Genomic DNA, 25,017 nt, shown 5'->3' on the forward strand with positions numbered 1-25,017 from the left:
ATCCCCCCTAATGTAACCCTCCCCCCCGTGTAATTCCCCCTAATGTAACCCTCCCCCCGTGTAATTCTCCTAATGTAACCCTCCCCCCGTGTAATTCCCTCTAATGTAACCCTCACCCCCGTGTAATTCCCCCTAATGTAACCCTCACCCCCGTGTAATTCCCCCTAATGTAACCCTCACCCCCGTGTAATTCCCTCTAATGTAACCCTCACCCCCGTGTAATTCCCCCTAATGTAACCCTCACCCCCGTGTAATTCCCCCTAATGTAACCCTCACCCCCGTGTAATTCCCTCTAATGTAACCCTCACCCCCGTGTAATTCCCCCTAATGTAACCCTCCCCCCCGTGTAATTCCCTCTAATGTAACCCTCACCCCCGTGTAATTCCCCCTAATGTAACCCTCACCCCCGTGTAATTCCCCCTAATGTAACCCTCACCCCCGTGTAATTCCCTCTAATGTAACCCTCACCCCCGTGTAATTCCCCCTAATGTAACCCTCACCCCCGTGTAATTCCCTCTAATGTAACCCTCACCCCCGTGTAATTCCCCCTAATGTAACCCTCACCCCCGTGTAATTCCCCCTAATGTAACCCTCCCCCCCGTGTAATTCCCCCTAATGTAACCCTCACCCCCGTGTAATTCCCCTAATGTAACCCTCACCCCCGTGTAATTCCCCTAATGTAACCCTCCCCCCCGTGTAATTCCCCCTAATGTAACCCTCACCCCCGTGTAATTCCCTCTAATGTAACCCTCACCCCCGTGTAATTCCCCTAATGTAACCCTCCCCCCGTGTAATTCCCCTAATGTAACCCTCACCCCCGTGTAATTCCCTCTAATGTAACCCTCACCCCCGTGTAATTCCCTCTAATGTAACCCTCACATCCCGTGTAATTCCCTCTAATGTAACCCTCACCCCCGTGTAATTCCCCTAATGTAACCCTCACCCCCGTGTAATTCCCCTAATGTAACCCTCACCCCCGTGTAATTCCCTCTAATGTAACCCTCCCCCCCGTGTAATTCCCTCTAATGTAACCCTCACCCCCGTGTAATTCCCCTAATGTAACCCTCCCCCCGTGTAATTCCCCTAATGTAACCCTCACCCCCGTGTAATTCCCTCTAATGTAACCCTCACCCCCGTGTAATTCCCTCTAATGTAACCCTCCCCCCCGTGTAATTCCCTCTAATGTAACCCTCACCCCCGTGTAATTCCCCCTAATGTAACCCTCACCCCGTGTAATTCCCTCTAATGTAACCCTCCCCCCCGTGTAATTCCCTCTAATGTAACCCTCACCCCCGTGTAATTCTCCCTAATGTAACCCTCACCCCGTGTAATTCCCCCTAATGTAACCCTCACCCCCGTGTAATTCCCCCTAATGTAACCCTCACCCCCGTGTAATTCCCCCTAATGTAACCCTCCCCCCGTGTAATTCCCCCTAATGTAACCCTCACCCCCGTGTAATTCTCCCTAATGTAACCCTCACCCCCGTGTAATCCCCCCTAATGTAACCCTCACCCCCGTGTAATTCCCCCTAATGTAACCCTCAACCCCGTGTAATTTCCTCTAATGTAACCCTCCCCCCGTGTAATTCCCCCTAATGTAACCCTCAACCCCGTGTAATTTCCTCTAATGTAACCCTCACCCCCGTGTAATCCCCCTAATGTAACCCTCAACCTCGTGTAATTTCCTCTAATGTAACCCTCCCCCCGTGTAATTCCCCCTAATGTAACCCTCAACCCCGTGTAATTTCCTCTAATGTAACCCTCACCCCCGTGTAATTCCCCCTAATGTAACCCTCAACCCCGTGTAATTTCCTCTAATGTAACCCTCCCCCCCGTGTAATCCCCCCTAATGTAACCCTCCCCCCCGTGTAATTCCCCCTAATGTAACCCTCCCCCCGTGTAATTCTCCTAATGTAACCCTCCCCCCGTGTAATTCCCTCTAATGTAACCCTCACCCCCGTGTAATTCCCCCTAATGTAACCCTCCCCCCCGTGTAATTCCCCCTAATGTAACCCTCACCACCGTGTAATTCTCCCTAATGTAACCCTCACCCCCGTGTAATTCCCCCTAATGTAACCCTCACCCCCGTGTAATTCCCCTAATGTAACCCTCACCCCCGTGTAATTCCCCTAATGTAACCCTCCCCCCCGTGTAATTCCCCTAATGTAACCCTCACCCCCGTGTAATTCCCCTAATGTAACCCTCACCCCCGTGTAATTCCCCCTAATGTAACCCTCACCCCCGTGTAATTCCCTCTAATGTAACCCTCCCCCCCGTGTAATTCCCCTAATGTAACCCTCACCCCCGTGTAATTCCCCTAATGTAACCCTCCCCCCCGTGTAATTCCCCTAATGTAACCCTCACCCCCGTGTAATTCCCTCTAATGTAACCCTCCCCCCCGTGTAATTCCCTCTAATGTAACCCTCACCCCCGTGTAATTCTCCCTAATGTAACCCTCACATCCCGTGTAATTCCCCCTAATGTAACCCTCACATCCCGTGTAATTCCCCCTAATGTAACCCTCACCCCCGTGTAATTCCCTATAATGTAACCCTCACCCCCGTGTAATTCCCCTAATGTAACCCTCACCCCCGTGTAATTCCCCCTAATGTAACCCTCACATCCCGTGTAATTTCCTCTAATGTAACCCTCACCCCCGTGTAATTCCCCCTAATGTAACCCTCACCCCCGTGTAATTCCCCCTAATGTAACCCTCACATCCCGTGTAATTCTCCCTAATGTAACCCTCACCCCCGTGTAATTCCCCCTAATATAACCCTCACCCCCGTGTAATTCCCCCTAATGTAACCCTCACCCCCGTGTAATTCCCCCTAATGTAACCCTCACCCCCGTGTAATTCCCCCTAATGTAACCCTCACCCCCGTGTAATTCCCCCTAATGTAACCCTCACATCCCGTGTAATTTCCTCTAATGTAACCCTCACCCCCGTGTAATTCCCCCTAATATAACCCTCACCCCCGTGTAATTCCCCTAATGTAACCCTCCCCCCCGTGTAATTCCCCCTAATGTAACCCTCCCCCCCGTGTAATTCCCCCTAATGTAACCCTCCCCCCCGTGTAATTCCCCCTAATGTAACCCTCACCCCCGTGTAATTCTCCCTAATGTAACCCTCACCCCCGTGTAATCCCCCCTAATGTAACCCTCCCCCCGTGTAATTCCCCCTAATGTAACCCTCCCCCCGTGTAATTCCCCCTAATGTAACCCTCACCCCCGTGTAATTCTCCCTAATGTAACCCTCACCCCCGTGTAATTCCCCCTAATGTAACCCTCCCCCCGTGTAATTCCCTCTAATGTAACCCTCACCCCCGTGTAATTCCCTCTAATGTAACCCTCCCCCCCGTGTAATCCCCCCTAATGTAACCCTCCCCCCCGTGTAATCCCCCCTAATGTAACCCTCCCCCCCGTGTAATTCCCCCTAATGTAACCCTCCCCCCGTGTAATTCTCCCTAATGTAACCCTCACCCCCGTGTAATTCCCCTAATGTAACCCTCACCCCCGTGTAATTCTCCCTAATGTAACCCTCCCCCCCGTGTAATTCCCCCTAATGTAACCCTCCCCCCCGTGTAATTCCCCCTAATGTAACCCTCCCCCCCGTGTAATTCCCCCTAATGTAACCCTCACCCCGTGTAATTCCCTCTAATGTAACCCTCACCCCCGTGTAATTCCCTCTAATGTAACCCTCCCCCCCGTGTAATTCCCCCTAATGTAACCCTCCCCCCCATGTAATTCCCTCTAATGTAACCCTCGCCCTGTATAATCCCCCTAATGTAACCCTCACCCCCGTGTAATTCCCCCTAATGTAACCCTCCCCCCTGTGTAATTCCCCCTAATGTAACCCTCCCCCCCGTGTAATTCTCCCTAATGTAACCCTCACATCCCGTGTAATTCCCCCTAATGTAACCCTCACATCCCGTGTAATTCCCCCTAATGTAACCCTCACCCCCGTGTAATTCCCTATAATGTAACCCTCACCCCCGTGTAATTCCCCCTAATGTAACCCTCACCCCCGTGTAATTCCCCTAATGTAACCCTCACCCCCGTGTAATTCCCCCTAATGTAACCCTCACCCCCGTGTAATTCCCCCTAATGTAACCCTCACATCCCGTGTAATTTCCTCTAATGTAACCCTCACCCCCGTGTAATTCCCCCTAATGTAACCCTCACATCCCGTGTAATTCTCCCTAATGTAACCCTCACCCCCGTGTAATTCCCCCTAATATAACCCTCACCCCCGTGTAATTCCCCTAATGTAACCCTCACATCCCGTGTAATTCCCTCTAATGTAACCCTCCCCCCGTGTAATTCCCTCTAATGTAACCCTCACCCCGTGTAATTCCCCCTAATGTAACCCTCCCCCCCGTGTAATTCCCCCTAATGTAACCCTCCCCCCCGTGTAATCCCCCCTAATGTAACCCTCCCCCCCGTGTAATCCCCCCTAATGTAACCCTCCCCCCCGTGTAATCCCCCCTAATGTAACCCTCCCCCCCGTGTAATTCCCCCTAATGTAACCCTCCCCCCGTGTAATTCTCCCTAATGTAACCCTCACCCCCGTGTAATTCCCCTAATGTAACCCTCACCCCCGTGTAATTCCCTCTAATGTAACCCTCACCCCCGTGTAATTCTCCCTAATGTAACCCTCACCCCCGTGTAATTCCCCCTAATGTAACCCTCACATCCCGTGTAATTCTCCCTAATGTAACCCTCACCCCCGTGTAATTCCCCCTAATGTAACCCTCACCCCCGTGTAATTCCCCCTAATGTAACCCTCACCCCCGTGTAATTCTCCCTAATGTAACCCTCACCCCCGTGTAATTCCCTCTAATGTAACCCTCACCCCCGTGTAATTCCCTCTAATGTAACCCTCACCCCCGTGTAATTCTCCCTAATGTAACCCTCACCCCCGTGTAATTCCCCCTAATGTAACCCTCCCCCCGTGTAATCCCCCCTAATGTAACCCTCCCCCCCGTGTAATTCCCCCTAATGTAACCCTCCCCCCCGTGTAATTCCCCCTAATGTAACCCTCCCCCCGTGTAATTCCCCCTAATGTAACCCTCCCCCCCATGTAATTCCCTCTAATGTAACCCTCGCCCTGTATAATCCCCCTAATGTAACCCTCACCCCCGTGTAATTCCCCCTAATGTAACCCTCCCCCCTGTGTAATTCCCCCTAATGTAACCCTCCCCCCCGTGTAATTCTCCCTAATGTAACCCTCACATCCCGTGTAATTCCCCCTAATGTAACCCTCACATCCCGTGTAATTCCCCCTAATGTAACCCTCACCCCCGTGTAATTCCCCCTAATGTAACCCTCACCCCCGTGTAATTCCCCCTAATGTAACCCTCACCCCCGTGTAATTCCCCCTAATGTAACCCTCACCCCCGTGTAATTCCCCCTAATGTAACCCTCACATCCCGTGTAATTCCCTCTAATGTAACCCTCACATCCCGTGTAATTTCCTCTAATGTAACCCTCACCCCCGTGTAATTCCCCCTAATGTAACCCTCACCCCCGTGTAATTCCCCCTAATGTAACCCTCACATCCCGTGTAATTCTCCCTAATGTAACCCTCACCCCCGTGTAATTCCCCCTAATATAACCCTCACCCCCGTGTAATTCCCCTAATGTAACCCTCACCCCCGTGTAATTCCCCCTAATGTAACCCTCACCCCCGTGTAATTCCCTCTAATGTAACCCTCCCCCCCGTGTAATTCCCCCTAATGTAACCCTCCCCCCCGTGTAATTCCCCCTAATGTAACCCTCCCCCCCGTGTAATTCCCCCTAATGTAACCCTCCCCCCCGTGTAATCCCCCCTAATGTAACCCTCCCCCCCGTGTAATCCCCCCTAATGTAACCCTCCCCCCCGTGTAATTCCCCCTAATGTAACCCTCCCCCCGTGTAATTCTCCCTAATGTAACCCTCACCCCCGTGTAATTCCCCTAATGTAACCCTCACCCCCGTGTAATTCCCCCTAATGTAACCCTCACCCCCGTGTAATTCTCCCTAATGTAACCCTCACCCCGTGTAATTCTCCCTAATGTAACCCTCACCCCCGTGTAATTCCCCCTAATGTAACCCTCCCCCCGTGTAATTCCCTCTAATGTAACCCTCACCCCCGTGTAATTCCCCCTAATGTAACCCTCCCCCCCGTGTAATCCCCCCTAAATGTAACCCTCCCCCCCGTGTAATTCCCCCTAATGTAACCCTCCCCCCCGTGTAATTCCCCCTAATGTAACCCTCCCCCCGTGTAATTCTCCCTAATGTAACCCTCACCCCCGTGTAATTCCCCTAATGTAACCCTCACCCCCGTGTAATTCTCCCTAATGTAACCCTCACCCCCGTGTAATTCTCCCTAATGTAACCCTCCCCCCCGTGTAATTCCCCTAATGTAACCCTCCCCCCCGTGTAATTCCCCCTAATGTAACCCTCCCCCCGTGTAATTCCCCCTAATGTAACCCTCACCCCCGTGTAATTCCCTCTAATGTAACCCTCACCCCCGTGTAATTCCCCCTAATGTAACCCTCACCCCCGTGTAATTCCCTCTAATGTAACCCTCACCCCCGTGTAATTCCCCCTAATGTAACCCTCCCCCCCGTGTAATTCCCCCTAATGTAACCCTCACCCCGTGTAATTCCCTCTAATGTAACCCTCACCCCCGTGTAATTCCCCCTAATGTAACCCTCACCCCCGTGTAATTCCCTCTAATGTAACCCTCACCCCCGTGTAATTCCCCCTAATGTAACCCTCCCCCCCGTGTAATTCCCCCTAATGTAACCCTCACCCCGTGTAATTTCCTCTAATGTAACCCTCACCCCCGTGTAATTCCCCCTAATGTAACCCTCAACCCCGTGTAATTTCCTCTAATGTAACCCTCCCCCCCGTGTAATTCCCCCTAATGTAACCCTCCCCCCCGTGTAATTCCCCCTAATGTAACCCTCACCCCGTGTAATTCCCTCTAATGTAACCCTCACCCCCGTGTAATTCCCCCTAATGTAACCCTCACCCCCGTGTAATTCCCCCTAATGTAACCCTCCCCCCCGTGTAATTCCCCCTAATGTAACCCTCCCCCCCGTGTAATTCCCCCTAATGTAACCCTCACCCCGTGTAATTCCCTCTAATGTAACCCTCACCCCCGTGTAATTCCCCCTAATGTAACCCTCACCCCCGTGTAATTCCCTCTAATGTAACCCTCACCCCCGTGTAATTCCCCCTAATGTAACCCTCACCCCCGTGTAATTCCCCTAATGTAACCCTCACCCCCGTGTAATTCCCCCTAATGTAACCCTCACCCCCGTGTAATTCCCTCTAATGTAACCCTCCCCCCCGTGTAATTCCCCTAATGTAACCCTCACCCCCGTGTAATTCCCCTAATGTAACCCTCCCCCCCGTGTAATTCCCCTAATGTAACCCTCACCCCCGTGTAATTCCCTCTAATGTAACCCTCCCCCCCGTGTAATTCCCTCTAATGTAACCCTCACCCCCGTGTAATTCTCCCTAATGTAACCCTCACATCCCGTGTAATTCCCCCTAATGTAACCCTCACCCCCGTGTAATTCCCTATAATGTAACCCTCACCCCCGTGTAATTCCCCTAATGTAACCCTCACCCCCGTGTAATTCCCCCTAATGTAACCCTCACATCCCGTGTAATTTCCTCTAATGTAACCCTCACCCCCGTGTAATTCCCCCTAATGTAACCCTCACCCCCGTGTAATTCCCCCTAATGTAACCCTCACATCCCGTGTAATTCTCCCTAATGTAACCCTCACCCCCGTGTAATTCCCCCTAATATAACCCTCACCCCCGTGTAATTCCCCCTAATGTAACCCTCACCCCCGTGTAATTCCCCCTAATGTAACCCTCACCCCCGTGTAATTCCCCCTAATGTAACCCTCACCCCCGTGTAATTCCCCCTAATGTAACCCTCACATCCCGTGTAATTTCCTCTAATGTAACCCTCACCCCCGTGTAATTCCCCCTAATATAACCCTCACCCCCGTGTAATTCCCCTAATGTAACCCTCCCCCCCGTGTAATTCCCCCTAATGTAACCCTCCCCCCCGTGTAATTCCCCCTAATGTAACCCTCCCCCCCGTGTAATTCCCCCTAATGTAACCCTCACCCCCGTGTAATTCTCCCTAATGTAACCCTCACCCCCGTGTAATCCCCCCTAATGTAACCCTCCCCCCGTGTAATTCCCCCTAATGTAACCCTCCCCCCGTGTAATTCCCCCTAATGTAACCCTCACCCCCGTGTAATTCTCCCTAATGTAACCCTCACCCCCGTGTAATTCCCCCTAATGTAACCCTCCCCCCGTGTAATTCCCTCTAATGTAACCCTCACCCCCGTGTAATTCCCTCTAATGTAACCCTCCCCCCCGTGTAATCCCCCCTAATGTAACCCTCCCCCCCGTGTAATCCCCCCTAATGTAACCCTCCCCCCCGTGTAATTCCCCCTAATGTAACCCTCCCCCCGTGTAATTCTCCCTAATGTAACCCTCACCCCCGTGTAATTCCCCTAATGTAACCCTCACCCCCGTGTAATTCTCCCTAATGTAACCCTCCCCCCCGTGTAATTCCCCCTAATGTAACCCTCCCCCCCGTGTAATTCCCCCTAATGTAACCCTCCCCCCCGTGTAATTCCCCCTAATGTAACCCTCACCCCGTGTAATTCCCTCTAATGTAACCCTCACCCCCGTGTAATTCCCTCTAATGTAACCCTCCCCCCCGTGTAATTCCCCCTAATGTAACCCTCCCCCCCATGTAATTCCCTCTAATGTAACCCTCGCCCTGTATAATCCCCCTAATGTAACCCTCACCCCCGTGTAATTCCCCCTAATGTAACCCTCCCCCCTGTGTAATTCCCCCTAATGTAACCCTCCCCCCCGTGTAATTCTCCCTAATGTAACCCTCACATCCCGTGTAATTCCCCCTAATGTAACCCTCACATCCCGTGTAATTCCCCCTAATGTAACCCTCACCCCCGTGTAATTCCCTATAATGTAACCCTCACCCCCGTGTAATTCCCCCTAATGTAACCCTCACCCCCGTGTAATTCCCCTAATGTAACCCTCACCCCCGTGTAATTCCCCCTAATGTAACCCTCACCCCCGTGTAATTCCCCCTAATGTAACCCTCACATCCCGTGTAATTTCCTCTAATGTAACCCTCACCCCCGTGTAATTCCCCCTAATGTAACCCTCACATCCCGTGTAATTCTCCCTAATGTAACCCTCACCCCCGTGTAATTCCCCCTAATATAACCCTCACCCCCGTGTAATTCCCCTAATGTAACCCTCACATCCCGTGTAATTCCCTCTAATGTAACCCTCCCCCCGTGTAATTCCCTCTAATGTAACCCTCACCCCGTGTAATTCCCCCTAATGTAACCCTCCCCCCCGTGTAATTCCCCCTAATGTAACCCTCCCCCCCGTGTAATCCCCCCTAATGTAACCCTCCCCCCCGTGTAATCCCCCCTAATGTAACCCTCCCCCCCGTGTAATCCCCCCTAATGTAACCCTCCCCCCCGTGTAATTCCCCCTAATGTAACCCTCCCCCCGTGTAATTCTCCCTAATGTAACCCTCACCCCCGTGTAATTCCCCTAATGTAACCCTCACCCCCGTGTAATTCCCTCTAATGTAACCCTCACCCCCGTGTAATTCTCCCTAATGTAACCCTCACCCCCGTGTAATTCCCCCTAATGTAACCCTCACATCCCGTGTAATTCTCCCTAATGTAACCCTCACCCCCGTGTAATTCCCCCTAATGTAACCCTCACCCCCGTGTAATTCCCCCTAATGTAACCCTCACCCCCGTGTAATTCTCCCTAATGTAACCCTCACCCCCGTGTAATTCCCTCTAATGTAACCCTCACCCCCGTGTAATTCCCTCTAATGTAACCCTCACCCCCGTGTAATTCTCCCTAATGTAACCCTCACCCCCGTGTAATTCCCCCTAATGTAACCCTCCCCCCGTGTAATTCCCTCTAATGTAACCCTCACCCCCGTGTAATTCCCCCTAATGTAACCCTCCCCCCCGTGTAATCCCCCCTAATGTAACCCTCCCCCCCGTGTAATTCCCCCTAATGTAACCCTCCCCCCCGTGTAATTCCCCCTAATGTAACCCTCCCCCCGTGTAATTCCCCCTAATGTAACCCTCCCCCCCATGTAATTCCCTCTAATGTAACCCTCGCCCTGTATAATCCCCCTAATGTAACCCTCACCCCCGTGTAATTCCCCCTAATGTAACCCTCCCCCCTGTGTAATTCCCCCTAATGTAACCCTCCCCCCCGTGTAATTCTCCCTAATGTAACCCTCACATCCCGTGTAATTCCCCCTAATGTAACCCTCACATCCCGTGTAATTCCCCCTAATGTAACCCTCACCCCCGTGTAATTCCCCCTAATGTAACCCTCACCCCCGTGTAATTCCCCCTAATGTAACCCTCACCCCCGTGTAATTCCCCCTAATGTAACCCTCACCCCCGTGTAATTCCCCCTAATGTAACCCTCACATCCCGTGTAATTCCCTCTAATGTAACCCTCACATCCCGTGTAATTTCCTCTAATGTAACCCTCACCCCCGTGTAATTCCCCCTAATGTAACCCTCACCCCCGTGTAATTCCCCCTAATGTAACCCTCACATCCCGTGTAATTCTCCCTAATGTAACCCTCACCCCCGTGTAATTCCCCCTAATATAACCCTCACCCCCGTGTAATTCCCCTAATGTAACCCTCACCCCCGTGTAATTCCCCCTAATGTAACCCTCACCCCCGTGTAATTCCCTCTAATGTAACCCTCCCCCCCGTGTAATTCCCCCTAATGTAACCCTCCCCCCCGTGTAATTCCCCCTAATGTAACCCTCCCCCCCGTGTAATCCCCCCTAATGTAACCCTCCCCCCCGTGTAATCCCCCCTAATGTAACCCTCCCCCCCGTGTAATTCCCCCTAATGTAACCCTCCCCCCGTGTAATTCTCCCTAATGTAACCCTCACCCCCGTGTAATTCTCCCTAATGTAACCCTCACCCCGTGTAATTCTCCCTAATGTAACCCTCACCCCCGTGTAATTCCCCCTAATGTAACCCTCCCCCCGTGTAATTCCCTCTAATGTAACCCTCACCCCCGTGTAATTCCCCCTAATGTAACCCTCCCCCCCGTGTAATCCCCCCTAATGTAACCCTCCCCCCCGTGTAATTCCCCCTAATGTAACCCTCCCCCCCGTGTAATTCCCCCTAATGTAACCCTCCCCCCGTGTAATTCTCCCTAATGTAACCCTCACCCCCGTGTAATTCCCCTAATGTAACCCTCACCCCCGTGTAATTCTCCCTAATGTAACCCTCACCCCCGTGTAATTCTCCCTAATGTAACCCTCCCCCCCGTGTAATTCCCCCTAATGTAACCCTCCCCCCCGTGTAATTCCCCCTAATGTAACCCTCCCCCCCGTGTAATTCCCCCTAATGTAACCCTCACCCCGTGTAATTCCCTCTAATGTAACCCTCACCCCCGTGTAATTCCCCCTAATGTAACCCTCACCCCCGTGTAATTCCCTCTAATGTAACCCTCACCCCCGTGTAATTCCCCCTAATGTAACCCTCCCCCCCGTGTAATTCCCCCTAATGTAACCCTCCCCCCCATGTAATTCCCTCTAATGTAACCCTCGCCCTGTATAATCCCCCTAATGTAACCCTCACATCCCGTGTAATTTCCTCTAATGTAACCCTCACCCCCGTGTAATTCCCCCTAATGTAACCCTCACATCCCGTGTAATTTCCTCTAATGTAACCCTCACATCCCGTGTAATTCCCCCTAATGTAACCCTCACCCCCGTGTAATTCCCTCTAATGTAACCCTCCCCCCCGTGTAATTCCCCCTAATGTAACCCTCCCCCCGTGTAATCCCCCCTAATGTAACCCTCCCCCCCGTGTAATCCCCCCTAATGTAACCCTCCCCCCCGTGTAATCCCCCCTAATGTAACCCTCCCCCCCGTGTAATTCCCCCTAATGTAACCCTCCCCCCCGTGTAATTCTCCCTAATGTAACCCTCACCCCCGTGTAATTCCCCTAATGTAACCCTCACCCCCGTGTAATTCCCCCTAATGTAACCCTCACCCCCGTGTAATTCTCCCTAATGTAACCCTCACCCCGTGTAATTCTCCCTAATGTAACCCTCACCCCCGTGTAATTCCCCCTAATGTAACCCTCCCCCCGTGTAATTCCCTCTAATGTAACCCTCACCCCCGTGTAATTCCCTCTAATGTAACCCTCCCCCCCGTGTAATCCCCCCTAATGTAACCCTCCCCCCCCGTGTAATCCCCCCTAATGTAACCCTCCCCCCCGTGTAATTCTCCCTAATGTAACCCTCACCCCCGTGTAATTCCCCTAATGTAACCCTCACCCCCGTGTAATTCTCCCTAATGTAACCCTCACCCCCGTGTAATTCTCCCTAATGTAACCCTCCCCCCCGTGTAATTCCCCCTAATGTAACCCTCCCCCCCGTGTAATTCCCCCTAATGTAACCCTCCCCCCCGTGTAATTCTCCCTAATGTAACCCTCACCCCCGTGTAATTCCCCCTAATGTAACCCTCACCCCGTGTAATTCCCTCTAATGTAACCCTCGCCCTGTATAATCCCCCTAATGTAACCCTCACCCCCGTGTAATTCCCCCTAATGTAACCCTCCCCCCTGTGTAATTCCCCCTAATGTAACCCTCACCCCCGTGTAATTCCCACTAATGTAACCCTCACCCCCGTGTAATTCCCTCTAATGTAACCCTCACCCCCGTGTAATTCTCCCTAATGTAACCCTCCCCCCCGTGTAATTCTCCCTAATGTAACCCTCACCCCCGTGTAATTCCCCCTAATGTAACCCTCACCCCCGTGTAATTCCCCCTAATGTAACCCTCACCCCCGTGTAATTCTCCCTAATGTAACCCTCACCCCCGTGTAATTCCCCTAATGTAACCCTCACCCCCGTGTAATTCCCCCTAATGTAACCCTCACCCCCGTGTAATTCCCCCTAATGTAACCCTCACCCCGTGTAATTCCCCCTAATGTAACCCTCGCCCCCGTGTAATTCCCCTAATGTAACCCTCCCCCCGTGTAATTCCCCCTAATGTAACCCTCACCCCCATGTAATCCCCCTAATGTAACCCTCCCCCCCGTGTAATTCCCCCTAATGTAACCCTCCCCCCGTGTAATTCCCCTAATGTAACCCTCGCCCCCATGTAATCCCCCTAATGTAACCCCCCTGTGTAATCCCCCTAATGTAATCCTCCCCCCATGTGATCCCCCTAATGTAACCCCCCCCAAGTAATCCCCCTAATGTAATCCTCCCCCCACGTGATCCCCCTAATGTAACCCCCCCCAAGTAATCCCCCTAATGTAATCCTCCCCCCATGTGATCCCCCTAATGTAACCCCCCCCATGTAATCCCCCTAATGTAATCCTCCGCCCATGTAATTCCCCCTAATGTAACCCTCCCCCCCCATGTAATCCCCCTATGTAACCCTCCCCCCCATGTAATCCCCCTAATGTAACCCACCCCCCCGTGCAATACCCGTAATGTAACCCTCCCCCCGCATAATCCCCCTAATGTAAACCCCCCCCCCCCCCCATGTATATCTCCCCTCCCTACATTTACAGACCTCAGATCAGGGTGGTTCTGTCCACACAACTATCCCTCCATCTTGGCTCTGTCGGCTCTGAGGAGTGTCATTGTGATCAGGGCCGGATTAGGAACATCATGGGCCTGGTGCTGAGGATTATGGTGGGGCTTTTTATTAAAAACTATAAATAAATAAAATAATAATTAAAAATGCAAACAATTTTTTGTTATAACAAATTAAATTAAATAGAGAGAGGGAGGATGAGAGAGAGAGAAAAAGGGGGATGAGAGAGAGAGAAAGGAGATGAGAGAGGGGTGAGGGGTAAGGGACGGGGGATGAGAGATAGAGGGGGATTAGAGAGAGAGAGAGAGGAGATGAGAGAGGGGTGAGGGGTAAGGGATGGGGGATGAGAGATAGAGGGGGATTAGAGAGAGAGAGAGAGGAGATGAGAGAGGGGTGAGGGGTAAGGGATGGGGGATGAGAGATAGAGGGGGATTAGAGAGAGAGAGAGAGAGAGGGGATGAGAGAAGGGTGAGGGGTAAGGATGGGGGATGAGAGATAGAGGGGGATTAGAGAGAGAGAGAGAGGGGATGAGAGAAGGGTGAGGGTAAGGGAGTGAGGATGAGAGATAGAGGGGAGATTAGAGAGAGAGAGAGAGGGGATGAGAGAGGGGTGAGGGGTAAGGGAGTGAGGATGAGAGATAGAGGGGGATTAGAGAGGGAGAGAGAGGGGATGAGAGATAGAGGGGGATTAGAGAGAGAGAAAGAGGATGAGAGAGGGGTGAGGAGTGAAAGGAGGGGGCTAACATGGGAAGTGGCTGGGGAGTGACCTGATTGGTGGGGAGTGACCTGGTTGGTGAGGAGTGACCTGATTGGTGGGGAGTGACCTGATTGGTGGGGAGTGACCTGATTGGTGGGGAGTGACCTGGTTGGTGAGGAGTGACCTGGTTGGTGAGGAGTGACCTGGTTGGTGAGGAGTGAGGAGCTGTCTGCCTCTGCCTCGCCATTCTCTCTCCTCCTCCCTGAACATCGCAGGGAGCTAAGGAGCTAAGGAACCACAGCAGAGATACCGGAGTGGGCAAGGGAAGGAGCAAGAGGAGAGAGCCGCTGCGCCTCTCCAATCTTCAATCCAGTGCCGTGCGTCACCCCCTCTGGCGGGTGTCACCCCCCCCGCTCCCCCCTAGCGACGCCACTGCGTGTCATGTTGGTGAGGTGCCATCATCATCTGTGCTGCTGCACACTGCTGTCAGTGTCATTTTGAGAGTCAATTTCACATGTGTGTGCCGCCCATTCTAATTTCTTGCCCTCTCGATTCCTGTCCCTGAGCTACTTACTATATCGAAAATAAAATAAGAAATGTGTTTTTGCCTTAATATCTACCTTAAATCACATTGCTAATTGCATATTGTACTTGTTTGTAGCCTAAATACTGAAATTGACTGTGCCGGTAAATTTTGGGTGTCGCGTCAGTAAATTTCAATCTGGTAGGTTGGCAACACTGGAGCCGGGTCAGCAACGGTCGGGTAGATCAGGCATAGATGGCAGACAGCAGGATAGTCTGGTCACAAGCCAAGTCAGGAACGGGAGGTAGATCAGGCAAGAACAGGAGGCGGAAGCTGAATCCAGAGACAAGCCGAGGTCAGGGCAGGTAACAGGCAAACGCAGGTCAGAAGCAAGTCGGGTCAGGATCAGAGGTCAACACAGGAATCAGGAATCAAACATACCAAACAGCAATGAGTCCATACTATAGCCTGTTTAAATAGTCCGTTTGCGCCAGCATTAGTCCACGCATGCTCGGAATCAAGCAGAAGGAGCCGCACTGGCTATTGAACTTCCTTTTTTTCGGCTCGTCGTACGTGTTGCATGTCACCGCGTTCTTGACGTTCGGAATTTCGACAACATTTGTGCGACCGTGTGTATGCAAGACAAGTTTGAGCCAACATCCGTCGGAAATAAATCCGTGGATTTTGTTGTCGGAATGTCCGATCGTGTGTACGCGGCATAGAAGAAAACCTGTTTGAGTCTGCAAAAGACTTGAGACTGGGAGGAGGTTCACCTTCCAGCAGGACAACGACCCGAAACATACAGCCAGAGCTACAATGGAATGGGAAAGCATATTCATGTGTTAGAATGGCCCAGTCAAAGTCTAGACCTAAATCCAATTGAGAATCTGTGGCAAGACTTGAAAATTGCTGTTCACAGACGCTCTCCATCCAATCTGACAGAGCTTGAGGTATTTTGCAAAGAAGAATGGGCAAAAATGTCCTCTCTAGATGTGCAAAGCTGGTAGAGACATCCCCAAAAAGACTTGCAGCTGTAATTGCAGAGAAAAGGGGGTTCTACAATGTATTGACTCAGGGGGGCGCCATACAAATGCCCCCCACACTTTTCACATATTTATTCGTATCATTTTTCCTTCTACTTCACAATTATGTGACACTTTGTGTTGGTCAATCACATAAAATTCCAATAAAATACATTTGCGTTTTTTGGTTGTAACATGACAAAATGTGGGAAATTTTCAAGGGGTGTGAATACTTTTTCAAGGCACTGTAGAGTGCCTTCCACTATGATACCAGTGTGATTATCATATAATTAGCAGGTATGTGTAGCAATAATCTCAGGAGGAGCCACTGGATAGGAAATGGATCCCTCTTACCTGTTCAGAGGGTGCCCGCCCTGTTTCCAGTGCCAGTGGTTCTCTCCTTGCAGATTGGCTAGACAGTCAGAAAGTCTAGAAGGGTCAGATCTGCCAGATCCAGACACAGTCCTATAACTAACACAGCAGTCATGTGGTATGTTGCTCCACTTTTTCTGTCTTCCCCAGCAGACTGAGACTTGCAGCTTCCGCCCGTCTTCAGCAGCGTTCTTCTGGTTTCCTGCCAGATGTTGGACTCCTCCTGCAAACCATCTGATGGCTAGCCAAAAAACACATTCTCTGGCAATCATCCTCACCTGCAAAAATACAGTACAATACAGTAGTATCTCCACATGAAAAAAAGAAAAATATAAACTGTAACAACTTTTCCTGTGCTCCCAAGATAGACACCATGTAAGGAACTAGGAGTGCAGAGCGAGGGGGGTCACACAGAACCAATCGGGTGGGCATTCATTGGAGAACGTGGGTGTACAGGAGACACAGCACAAAGAAATAGTGTCACGTACCTTGTGGCAGAGCCTGCTGTGTAGAGGGAGGCGTCCGGTACAGCCCCAGCTCAGGGACCACAGATGATGCCACAGTGGCCCCGAGAGCCCGGCGAGGTATGAGGGCCTGTATGATCTTCCACCGGTCGCAGAGGTGCGTAACAGAGTTGGGCCAAGATAGCAGGAACAGCAGAAGCAGCAGGAACAGCAGTTGCTTGGCACACAGCAGCTGGTTGCCGGTGCAGCACGCGGCAGGCGAAGTGCCAGCGGAAGCCAGGGCAGACGAATGACTGGATGCGAGGCCAGACAAGCCAGGTCAGCAATGGGCGGTCAGATGCAGGCATAAATAGCAGGCAGAGAATGGTCAGGATGCAGGCAGAGGTTGGCAACACAGGATCAGGCAGAATAGCAGGAGGTAAGCAGAGTCTAGAGGCAAGCCAAGGTCAGGGCAGTAGCATTCCAGCGTGGTCAGGGACAAGCCGTGTCAGCAACGGACGGTCAGATGTAGGCGTAAACGGCAGGAAGGGAATGGTCAGGATACAGGCAGAGGTTGGCAACACAGAATCAGGCAGAATAACAGGAGGTAAGCAGAGTCTAGAGGCAAACCAAGGTCAGGGCAGGTAGCATTCCAGTGTGGTCAGGACAAGCCATGTCAGAAGCAGACAGTCAGATGTAGGCATAAATGGCAAGCAGAGAATGGTCAGTATGCAGGCATAGGTTGGCAACACAGGATCAGGCAGAATAGCAGGAGGTAAGCAGAGTCTAGTGGCAAACCAAGGTCAGGGCAGGTAGCGTTCCAGCGTGATCAGGACAAGCCATGTCAGCAACGGACAGTCAGATGTAGGCATAAATGGCAGGAAGAGAATGGTCAGGATGCAGGCAGAGGTTGGCAACACAGGATCAGGCAGAATAGCAGGAGGTAAGCAGAGTCTAGAGGCAAACCGAGGTCAGGACAGGTAGCATTCAAACATGGTCAGGACAAGCCGTGTCAGCAACGGACGGTCAGATGTAGGCATAAGCGGCAGGCAGAGAATGGTCTAATGCAGGCAGAGGTTAGCAACACAGGATCAGGCAGAATAGCAGGAGGAAAGCAGAGTCTAGAGGCAAGCCAAGGTCAGGGCAGGTAGCGTTCAAACATGGTCAGGACAAGCCGTGTCAGCAATGGACGGTCAGATGTAGGCATAAGTGGCAGGCAGAGAATGGTCAGGATGCAGGCAGAGGTTGGCAACACAGGATCAGACAGAAAAGCAGGAGGTAAGCAGAGTCTAGAGGAAGCCAAGGTCAGTGCAGGTAGCGTTCCAGCGTGATCAGGACAAGCCATGTCAGCAACGGACGGTCAGATGTAGGCATAAACGGCAGGAAGAGAATGGTCAGGATGCAGGCAGAGGTTGGCAACACAGGATAAGGTAGAATAGCAGGAGGTAAGCAGAGTCTAGAGGCAAGCCAAGGTCAGGGCAGGTAGCGTTCAAACGTGGTCAGGACAAGCCGTGTCAGCAATGGACGGTCAGATGTAGGCATAAACGGCAGGCAGAAAATGGTCAGGATGCAGGCAGAGGTTGGCAACACAGGATCAGGCAGAATAGCAGGAGGTAATCAGAGTCTAGAGGCAAGCCAAGGTCAGGACAGGTAGCGTTCAAACATGGTCAGGACAAGCTGTGTCAGCAACGGACGGTCAGATGTAGGCATAAGCGGCAGGCAGAGAATGGTCAGGATGCAGGCAGAGGTTGGCAACACAGGATCAGACAGAATAGCAGGAGGTAAGCAGAGTCTAGAGGAAGCCAAGGTCAGTGCAGGTAGGGTTTTAAACGTGGTCAGGACAAGCCGTGTCAGCAACGGACAGTCAGATGTAGGCGTAAACGGCAGGCAGAGAATGGTCAGGATGCAGGCAGAGGTTGGCAACACAGGACCAGGCAGAATAGCAGGAGGTAAGCAGAGTCTAGAGGCAAGCCAAGGTCAGGGCAGGTAGCGTTCAAACGTGGTCAGGACAAGCCGTGTCAGCAATGGACAGTCAGATGTAGGCATAAACGGCAGGCAGAGAATGGTCAGGATGCAGGCAGAGGTTGGCAACACAGGATCAGGCAGAATAGCAGGAGGTAAGCAGAGTCTGGAGGTAAGCCTAAGTCAGGGCAGGTAGCGTTCAAACGTGGTCAGGACAAGCCGTGTCAGCAACGGACGGTCAGATGTAGGTATAAACGGCAGGCAGAGAATGGTCAGGATGCAGGCAGAGGTTGGCAACACAGGATCAGGCAGAATAGCAGGAGGTAAGCAGAGTCTGGAGGTAAGCCTAATTCAGGGCAGGTAGCGTTCAAACGTGGTCAGGACAAGCTAGGTCAATCGCAGACATTAATCACAGGAACAGATGCAAGAACACAGGTAACAACTGCAGATCAGACAGTAACCAACTAGTGCAGCTGCTGAACTTATAGAGGCCACTTGGCACCAGTATCAGTGGTGGATGCGCACAAGCCTGCATATCAGCACATGCGCGCACCTGTGCACCACAAGACGGGCACCCCGCAGGGTCGCGCCTGTGCATTTGTTTGAGGTTTAGAGCTTCAGTTGTCTTATGGCCAGCCCGTCCCTGACAAATAGTCCACTGGGCAGCAATATATCACAACACAGATAGATAGTCCATGGAGGAGCAATACGGGATAGCGGCTGACAGGGCACAGCAATGGGGGAGAGTCCGTTAACACAGAGCAGTCATTTGTACCCAGCATGGTGGATGGACGGGATCTGGTACAGCAAGTGTTACCTCCTTAGCAAACGACAGCAATCCGGACACACAGCAAGGATGGACAGCGATCTGGTACAGCAAGGGTTAAGTCCTTAGTACAGGGCAGCAATCGGGGCACACAGCCCGGGTGGACAGTGGTCTGGCACACTGGGACAAGGTCATTCAGCGCCAGGGCAAAGATGCCAAACTGCACCCCCACCCCATGTGATGTGCGCACCTTATGGTCTTTTGCTGCTAGGATCTCACCCTCAGCTGCCAGCACACTGGTTGCAACATCACCGCACAGCCCCAGGCCCACCATTCAGGTTTCATGTGTACCCAGAAGTATGCAGTGACATGGTTGGACCTCCCTGCTGTGCATTCTTTGCCTATTTTGGTCTACTTGCACATGCTGTAAATAGCCCTGGACCAGCCAGAGGCAAAAAATAAGGTAGGGGACATATGAGGTGAGGAAGTCACAGCTTGCTACACGATACCTCCCTCCTCACATAAAAACACTGCAGTGAAGCTTCCCCTCCTGCCTTCCCCACCATGTCTCAGCCTTTGCAGGGGGCATCCTATCTGATTTAGAGTGAACTTTGTTGACTTGCAGATTCCTGACACATAGACTGCAACTAGCCAGAAGTGTCCCAAGACTTCCTGGAGCCGGGCTGGTATAGGTTATGCAGAACGCACACTGTACATACAGCTGTGGAATTATGCTCTGACTCAGATTTTGGAATAGTTTTGTCATCATACCAGAATCCATACCTCCCAACCATCCCAGATTCACTGGGACCATCCCGGATTTGCCAGGACCATCCCGGATTCTCCAGGACCATCCAGGGATTTCAAGTAAATCCCAGTGTCCCGCAAATCTGAACTCACTCCTCTCTTTTCCTTCCAACTAATACTTCCTTCTTTCCACATAATAAAGTGATCCCTCCTGCCTTCCATGTGCCATAGAGATCCTTCCTTCCTGCCTTCCATGTGCCTTAGTGATCCCTCCTGCCTTCCATGTGCCATGGTGATCATTCCTGCCTTCCATGTACCATAGTGATCCTTCCTTCCTGCCTTCCATGTGTCTTAAGCCCCCAACCATCTGCAGCCTAACAGATGAAAGATGCGCGGGTGAACCGGTAGCAACCGAAAAGCCAACTTAATATTGTTTTTTGCCATAAGGGCCCCCTTGCCGTATCGCCTTACCCAAAACACCGCAGCATCAAATGATGTATGTGACACAGCGCATGCTTCGGGGTTAATGGCATCATTGACTGAGCCGCCTTTTGGAAAAGAAAGATGGGGGATCAGGCGAAACTTATTGGGCTCCTTCTTCGGAACGACACCCAAGGACGAGACCACCAAATTATCTAAGGGGGGATGCGGAAACGGTTATCTAAGGGGGGATGCGGAAACGGGCCGCACGTGCGGCCCATAGAAATTTCCTTAGCGAGTTTCACAGAAACCACCTCAGAGTGTAACTTAGCCGATCGCAAGTTGTCGGCCGCAGGGGGAATCTGAGTAAGGGAGCAAGGGATCAAAAACCCCTCAGTGAAACCCGCATGTAACAAACGCACAGCAGGCCGGTCCAGGTATCTAATTAGAAAGGGGGCCATCCTGTCCACCCTCTCCGGAGTCCAGCCTTTTTCCTGCAGCATCTCTGGGATGTAACGTGACAGGGGGTGAGCCCCCCCCCCGCAGTGAGAGCATTCATGCTTGTATCGGCAACTAGTACCAAACTTGCAGGAACCCTCATTAAACTGCCAACATTGATCCCGCCTTTTTACGGCTGGTTGTCCTGGGGCAGTAGGACTCCCAGCCCGTGCTGGAAAAAAAGTCGATGCTCGTGGAGAGGACATAAGTTTCATTCCCAAACTAATATCCTTATGATCCCAGCGCAGCTAGGGACGTATCACCTTACGTTGACGGAACTTCTCATCGTACCGCAGACAAGCTATGCCCCCATAAACCCTCTGGGCCTCGCTAATGGAATCCAGATAGCAAAAAAGCGGAGAACAATTTTCAGGGGATTTCTCACCGATGACGCTCGTCAAAATGGTGAATGCCTGGAGCCAATTGTTAAACTTACGCGGAATCAACCTATAACGACGCTTCTCTTCATCTTCTTTCTTGGACTCTTCCGTTTTACCCTATCTAAATTAAAATTTTCCAGGGGGAGCAACGTGAAGATCTCCACATATTCCCCTCACCAAATCTTTTCCGGTATCTTGAGGTGAGCTCCCAGAGGACCTTCAAAACAGACACACACTTCGCATTTGGCCGAATCAGCCAGGCGAACCGAGTCCATACTTTTACTAGCTTCTTTTGCGGATTCTACATGGGGGCGGCACTAGACCTCGGGGCCACTGTAACCCCTGGAGACATTAACGCCACTGATCCCTGACCCGGGGCAGTTGCAGGACTCGCAGTAACCTGTGTCGCTGCCCGACCCACCCCCAGGGAGTCTAAAACCCAAGCCGACACAGGCGTAGAGCTTGCCGATGTGTCCACGTCAAAGCATTGGACCAAAGAACGCAGCCCGACCAAAAGGTCCAGTACTGCTGCAGCATCACCTGTCACGGCCGGCTCTAGGCCTGCTGTCCCGTGTGAGGGAGGGGGGTAGGCCCCGCCTACTACATTTTAAGCGAAACCAGGACCCACCGCAGGGGCCTGCCCACCCCTAGAACCCAAAACAGGTAACACAGAAAGCTGCAAAGAAGGAACAATATTAGACACTGCCTTACCAGGCTGACCAGGACGAGATCCCACAGCCGCCATTCCGGAATCCACCGTTGACGACCTCCGCTGGGCGACATCCTCTTCTGCACTGTACAGCTTGCCCTCAGAAAGGGAGGAATCCTGGCGACCTTCAGGAGGCTGGACTAGCGATGATACACCGCCCGCTGTCCCTCCTGCATCTCTGACCCCCAGGACTGGTGCGTCTGGCTGTAGCTGTGCAGCTCCTCTTCACCCCCCACTGGTGGGCGGGGCCCTGTTGTGCCAACCTAAACTGGAGGCTCTCAGATCCCGACTGGATCTGAGTGTGATGGGTCTCCAGCCGCTCTACCTGACTGGCCGTGACCTGTGACGCAACTCCTCCCCCGCTGAGCCGCCATTCCCGGTGCTGTTACCGCCAGGGACAGGGCCGCACTCTCTCCAGTCTTCCTTCTATCTGAGACCCAGGGTGGGGTAGGACTGCGTACCCGTCCAGCCGAGCTCCGCCCCCAAGGAGAATTCCTTCCAGCACCCATGCCTGTTCCAGCCAGGGGTGGCTGGGCCAGCTGGGCTGGAGGGTCCGAGTCCGGGCTCCCAATATGGCGCTGAGCTCAAGGGGATTGTGAGGGGCTGAAGCACTCCGGGGGGCATGCCCACCGAGCACGTCTCACATGGGTGCTGGCCGGAGCCGCGGTGGTCTTCCCCTGCAGAACTGCGAACTGGCTCTGCAGCCAATCGGTCCCCATTGATTCCGCCATCGAGCGGAGCTGCTCTGCCAAGTGCCATGGATCCTCCATGAGGAACACAAGGGAAGGGCACAGCACTGAACGATTTCCTCTTCATGTCTGCTGGCCGGTGTCTTGCTGAGAAAGTTCCCTCGGCGGATAAGTTCCCCCCTGTACTGCGCAGGCGCAGCGCCTGTGCAGTACAAACTACTGTCAGCCGCCGGAGATAGCCGAAGCTCAAACTTTTCAATCAGCTGTACACGGCGCCTGCGCCCTAGGTCCAGGTTCCTTCCCCACCATCCAAGTGGACCTAGAGGGGGAATCTAAAAGAGCCGAGCGAAGCGAGGCCATGCCCGAAGCGTGGCGAGCGAAGCGAGCCCGCGAGGGGCCCTCTTACAGGCGCCGTGTACAGCTGATTTTCAGCTATTCACCTTTGGCTATTTCCGCCGGATCCTACTGCGCAGTAGAGGGGGGTCCTTATCCGCCGAGCGGAACTTTCTTGGCAGAACACCGGATGTCCAGTCACCCCTGACCTCCCTCACTCCAGCTCCTGCAGTACCTCCCCCCACACTTAACTGGCCAATCTATGGCCTTCTGTAGTTGCCTGGCCACTAGCCTGGCTCCCTTGCGTCCCTGTTCATGCAGCCCTGCACTTTTATTTTCTTTATTTTGCTACAGGTTGTGCTGTGTTGGGGGGGCTCTGTGTATATGTACAGGTGTGGGGGGGCTGAGTGTGTACAAGTGTTGGGGAGAGCTCTGTGTACATGTGTGGGGGGCTGAGTGGGTACAGGTGCGTGTGTACACATTTGGGGGGAGCTCTGTGTATGGGGGGGCTGTGTGTATAGGAATGTGTGTAAAGATGTTGGGGGGAGCTCCTTGTATTGGGGGGCTGTGTGTATAGGAATGTGTGTACAGGTGTTGGGGGAGCTCTGTGTATGGGGGGGGGGGGCTGTGTGTGTATAGGAATGTGTGTACAGGTGTTGGGGGGAGCTCTGTGTATTGGGGGGGGCTGTGTGTGTATAGGAATGTGTGTACAGGTGTTGGGGGGAGCTCTGTGTATGGGGGGGGGCTGTGTGTGTATAGGAATGTGTGTACAGGTGTTGGGGGGAGCTCTGTGTATGGGGGGGGGGCTGTGTGTGTATAGGAATGTGTGTACAGGTGTTGGGGGGAGCTCTGTGTATGGGGGGGGGGCTGTGTGTATAGGAATGTGTGTACAGGTGTTGGGGGGAGCTCTGTGTATGGGGGGGGGCTGTGTGTGTATAGGAATGTGTGTACAGGTGTTGGGGGGAGCTCTGTGTATGGGGGGGGGGGGCTGTGTGTGTATAGGAATGTGTGTACAGGTGTTGGGGGGAGCTCTGTGTATGGGGGGGGGGGCTGTGTGTGTATAGGAATGTGTGTACAGGTGTTGGGGGGAGCTCTGTGTATGGGGGGGGGGCTGTGTGTGTATAGGAATGTGTGTACAGGTGTTGGGGGAGCTCTGTGTATGGGGGGGGGCTGTGTGTGTATAGGAATGTGTGTACAGGTGTTGGGGGGAGCTCTGTGTATGGGGGGGGGCTGTGTGTGTATAGGAATGTGTGTACAGGTGTTGGGGGAGCTCTGTGTATGGGGGGGGGCTGTGTGTGTATAGGAATGTGTGTACAGGTGTTGGGGGGAGCTCTGTGTATGGGGGGGGGGGGCTGTGTGTGTATAGGAATGTGTGTACAGGTGTTGGGGGGAGCTCTGTGTATGGGGGGGGGGGGCTGTGTGTGTATAGGAATGTGTGTACAGGTGTTGGGGGAGCTCTGTGTATGGGGGGGGGGGCTGTGTGTGTATAGGAATGTGTGTACAGGTGTTGGGGGGAGCTCTGTGTATGGGGGGGGGCTGTGTGTATAGGAATGTGTGTACAGGTGTTGGGGGAGCTCTGTGTATGGGGGGGGGGGGCTGTGTGTGTATAGGAATGTGTGTACAGGTGTTGGGGGGAGCTCTGTGTATGGGGGGGGGGGCTGTGTGTATAGGAATGTGTGTACAGGTGTTGGGGGGAGCTCTGTGTATGGGGGGGGGGGCTGTGTGTGTATAGGAATGTGTGTACAGGTGTTGGGGGGAGCTCTGTGTATGGGGGGGG

General features: G+C 52.7%; 2 protein-coding genes across 4 annotated transcripts in view; one reads left to right on the plus strand and one right to left on the minus strand.

Moving 5' to 3' along the window:
• LOC141129825 (E3 ubiquitin/ISG15 ligase TRIM25-like) overlaps positions 1-16,474 on the minus strand; it is a 79,176-nt gene extending 62,702 nt beyond the window's left edge. Inside the window, exon 1 of the mRNA XM_073617896.1 lies at positions 16,276-16,474. The gene's annotated coding sequence lies outside the window, so the exon portion shown is untranslated. The remainder of the gene's footprint in view (positions 1-16,275) is intronic.
• The window catches only part of LOC141129842 (chymotrypsinogen A-like), a 68,666-nt gene continuing 60,109 nt past the window's right edge, over positions 16,461-25,017 (plus strand). Inside the window, exon 1 of one of the 3 annotated variants that reach the window (XM_073617904.1) lies at positions 16,461-16,877. In XM_073617904.1, the coding sequence (XP_073474005.1) occupies positions 16,845-16,877 (33 nt within the window). In that variant the 5' untranslated portion in view covers positions 16,461-16,844. Of the gene's footprint in view, positions 17,076-25,017 lie in introns of all 3 variants that reach the window. The other 2 variants (XM_073617907.1, XM_073617913.1) reach the window with 2 other exon arrangements.

Source organism: Aquarana catesbeiana, linkage group LG01, assembly GCF_042186555.1.
Source record: "Aquarana catesbeiana isolate 2022-GZ linkage group LG01, ASM4218655v1, whole genome shotgun sequence".
Taxonomy (NCBI): Eukaryota; Metazoa; Chordata; class Amphibia; order Anura; family Ranidae; genus Aquarana; species Aquarana catesbeiana.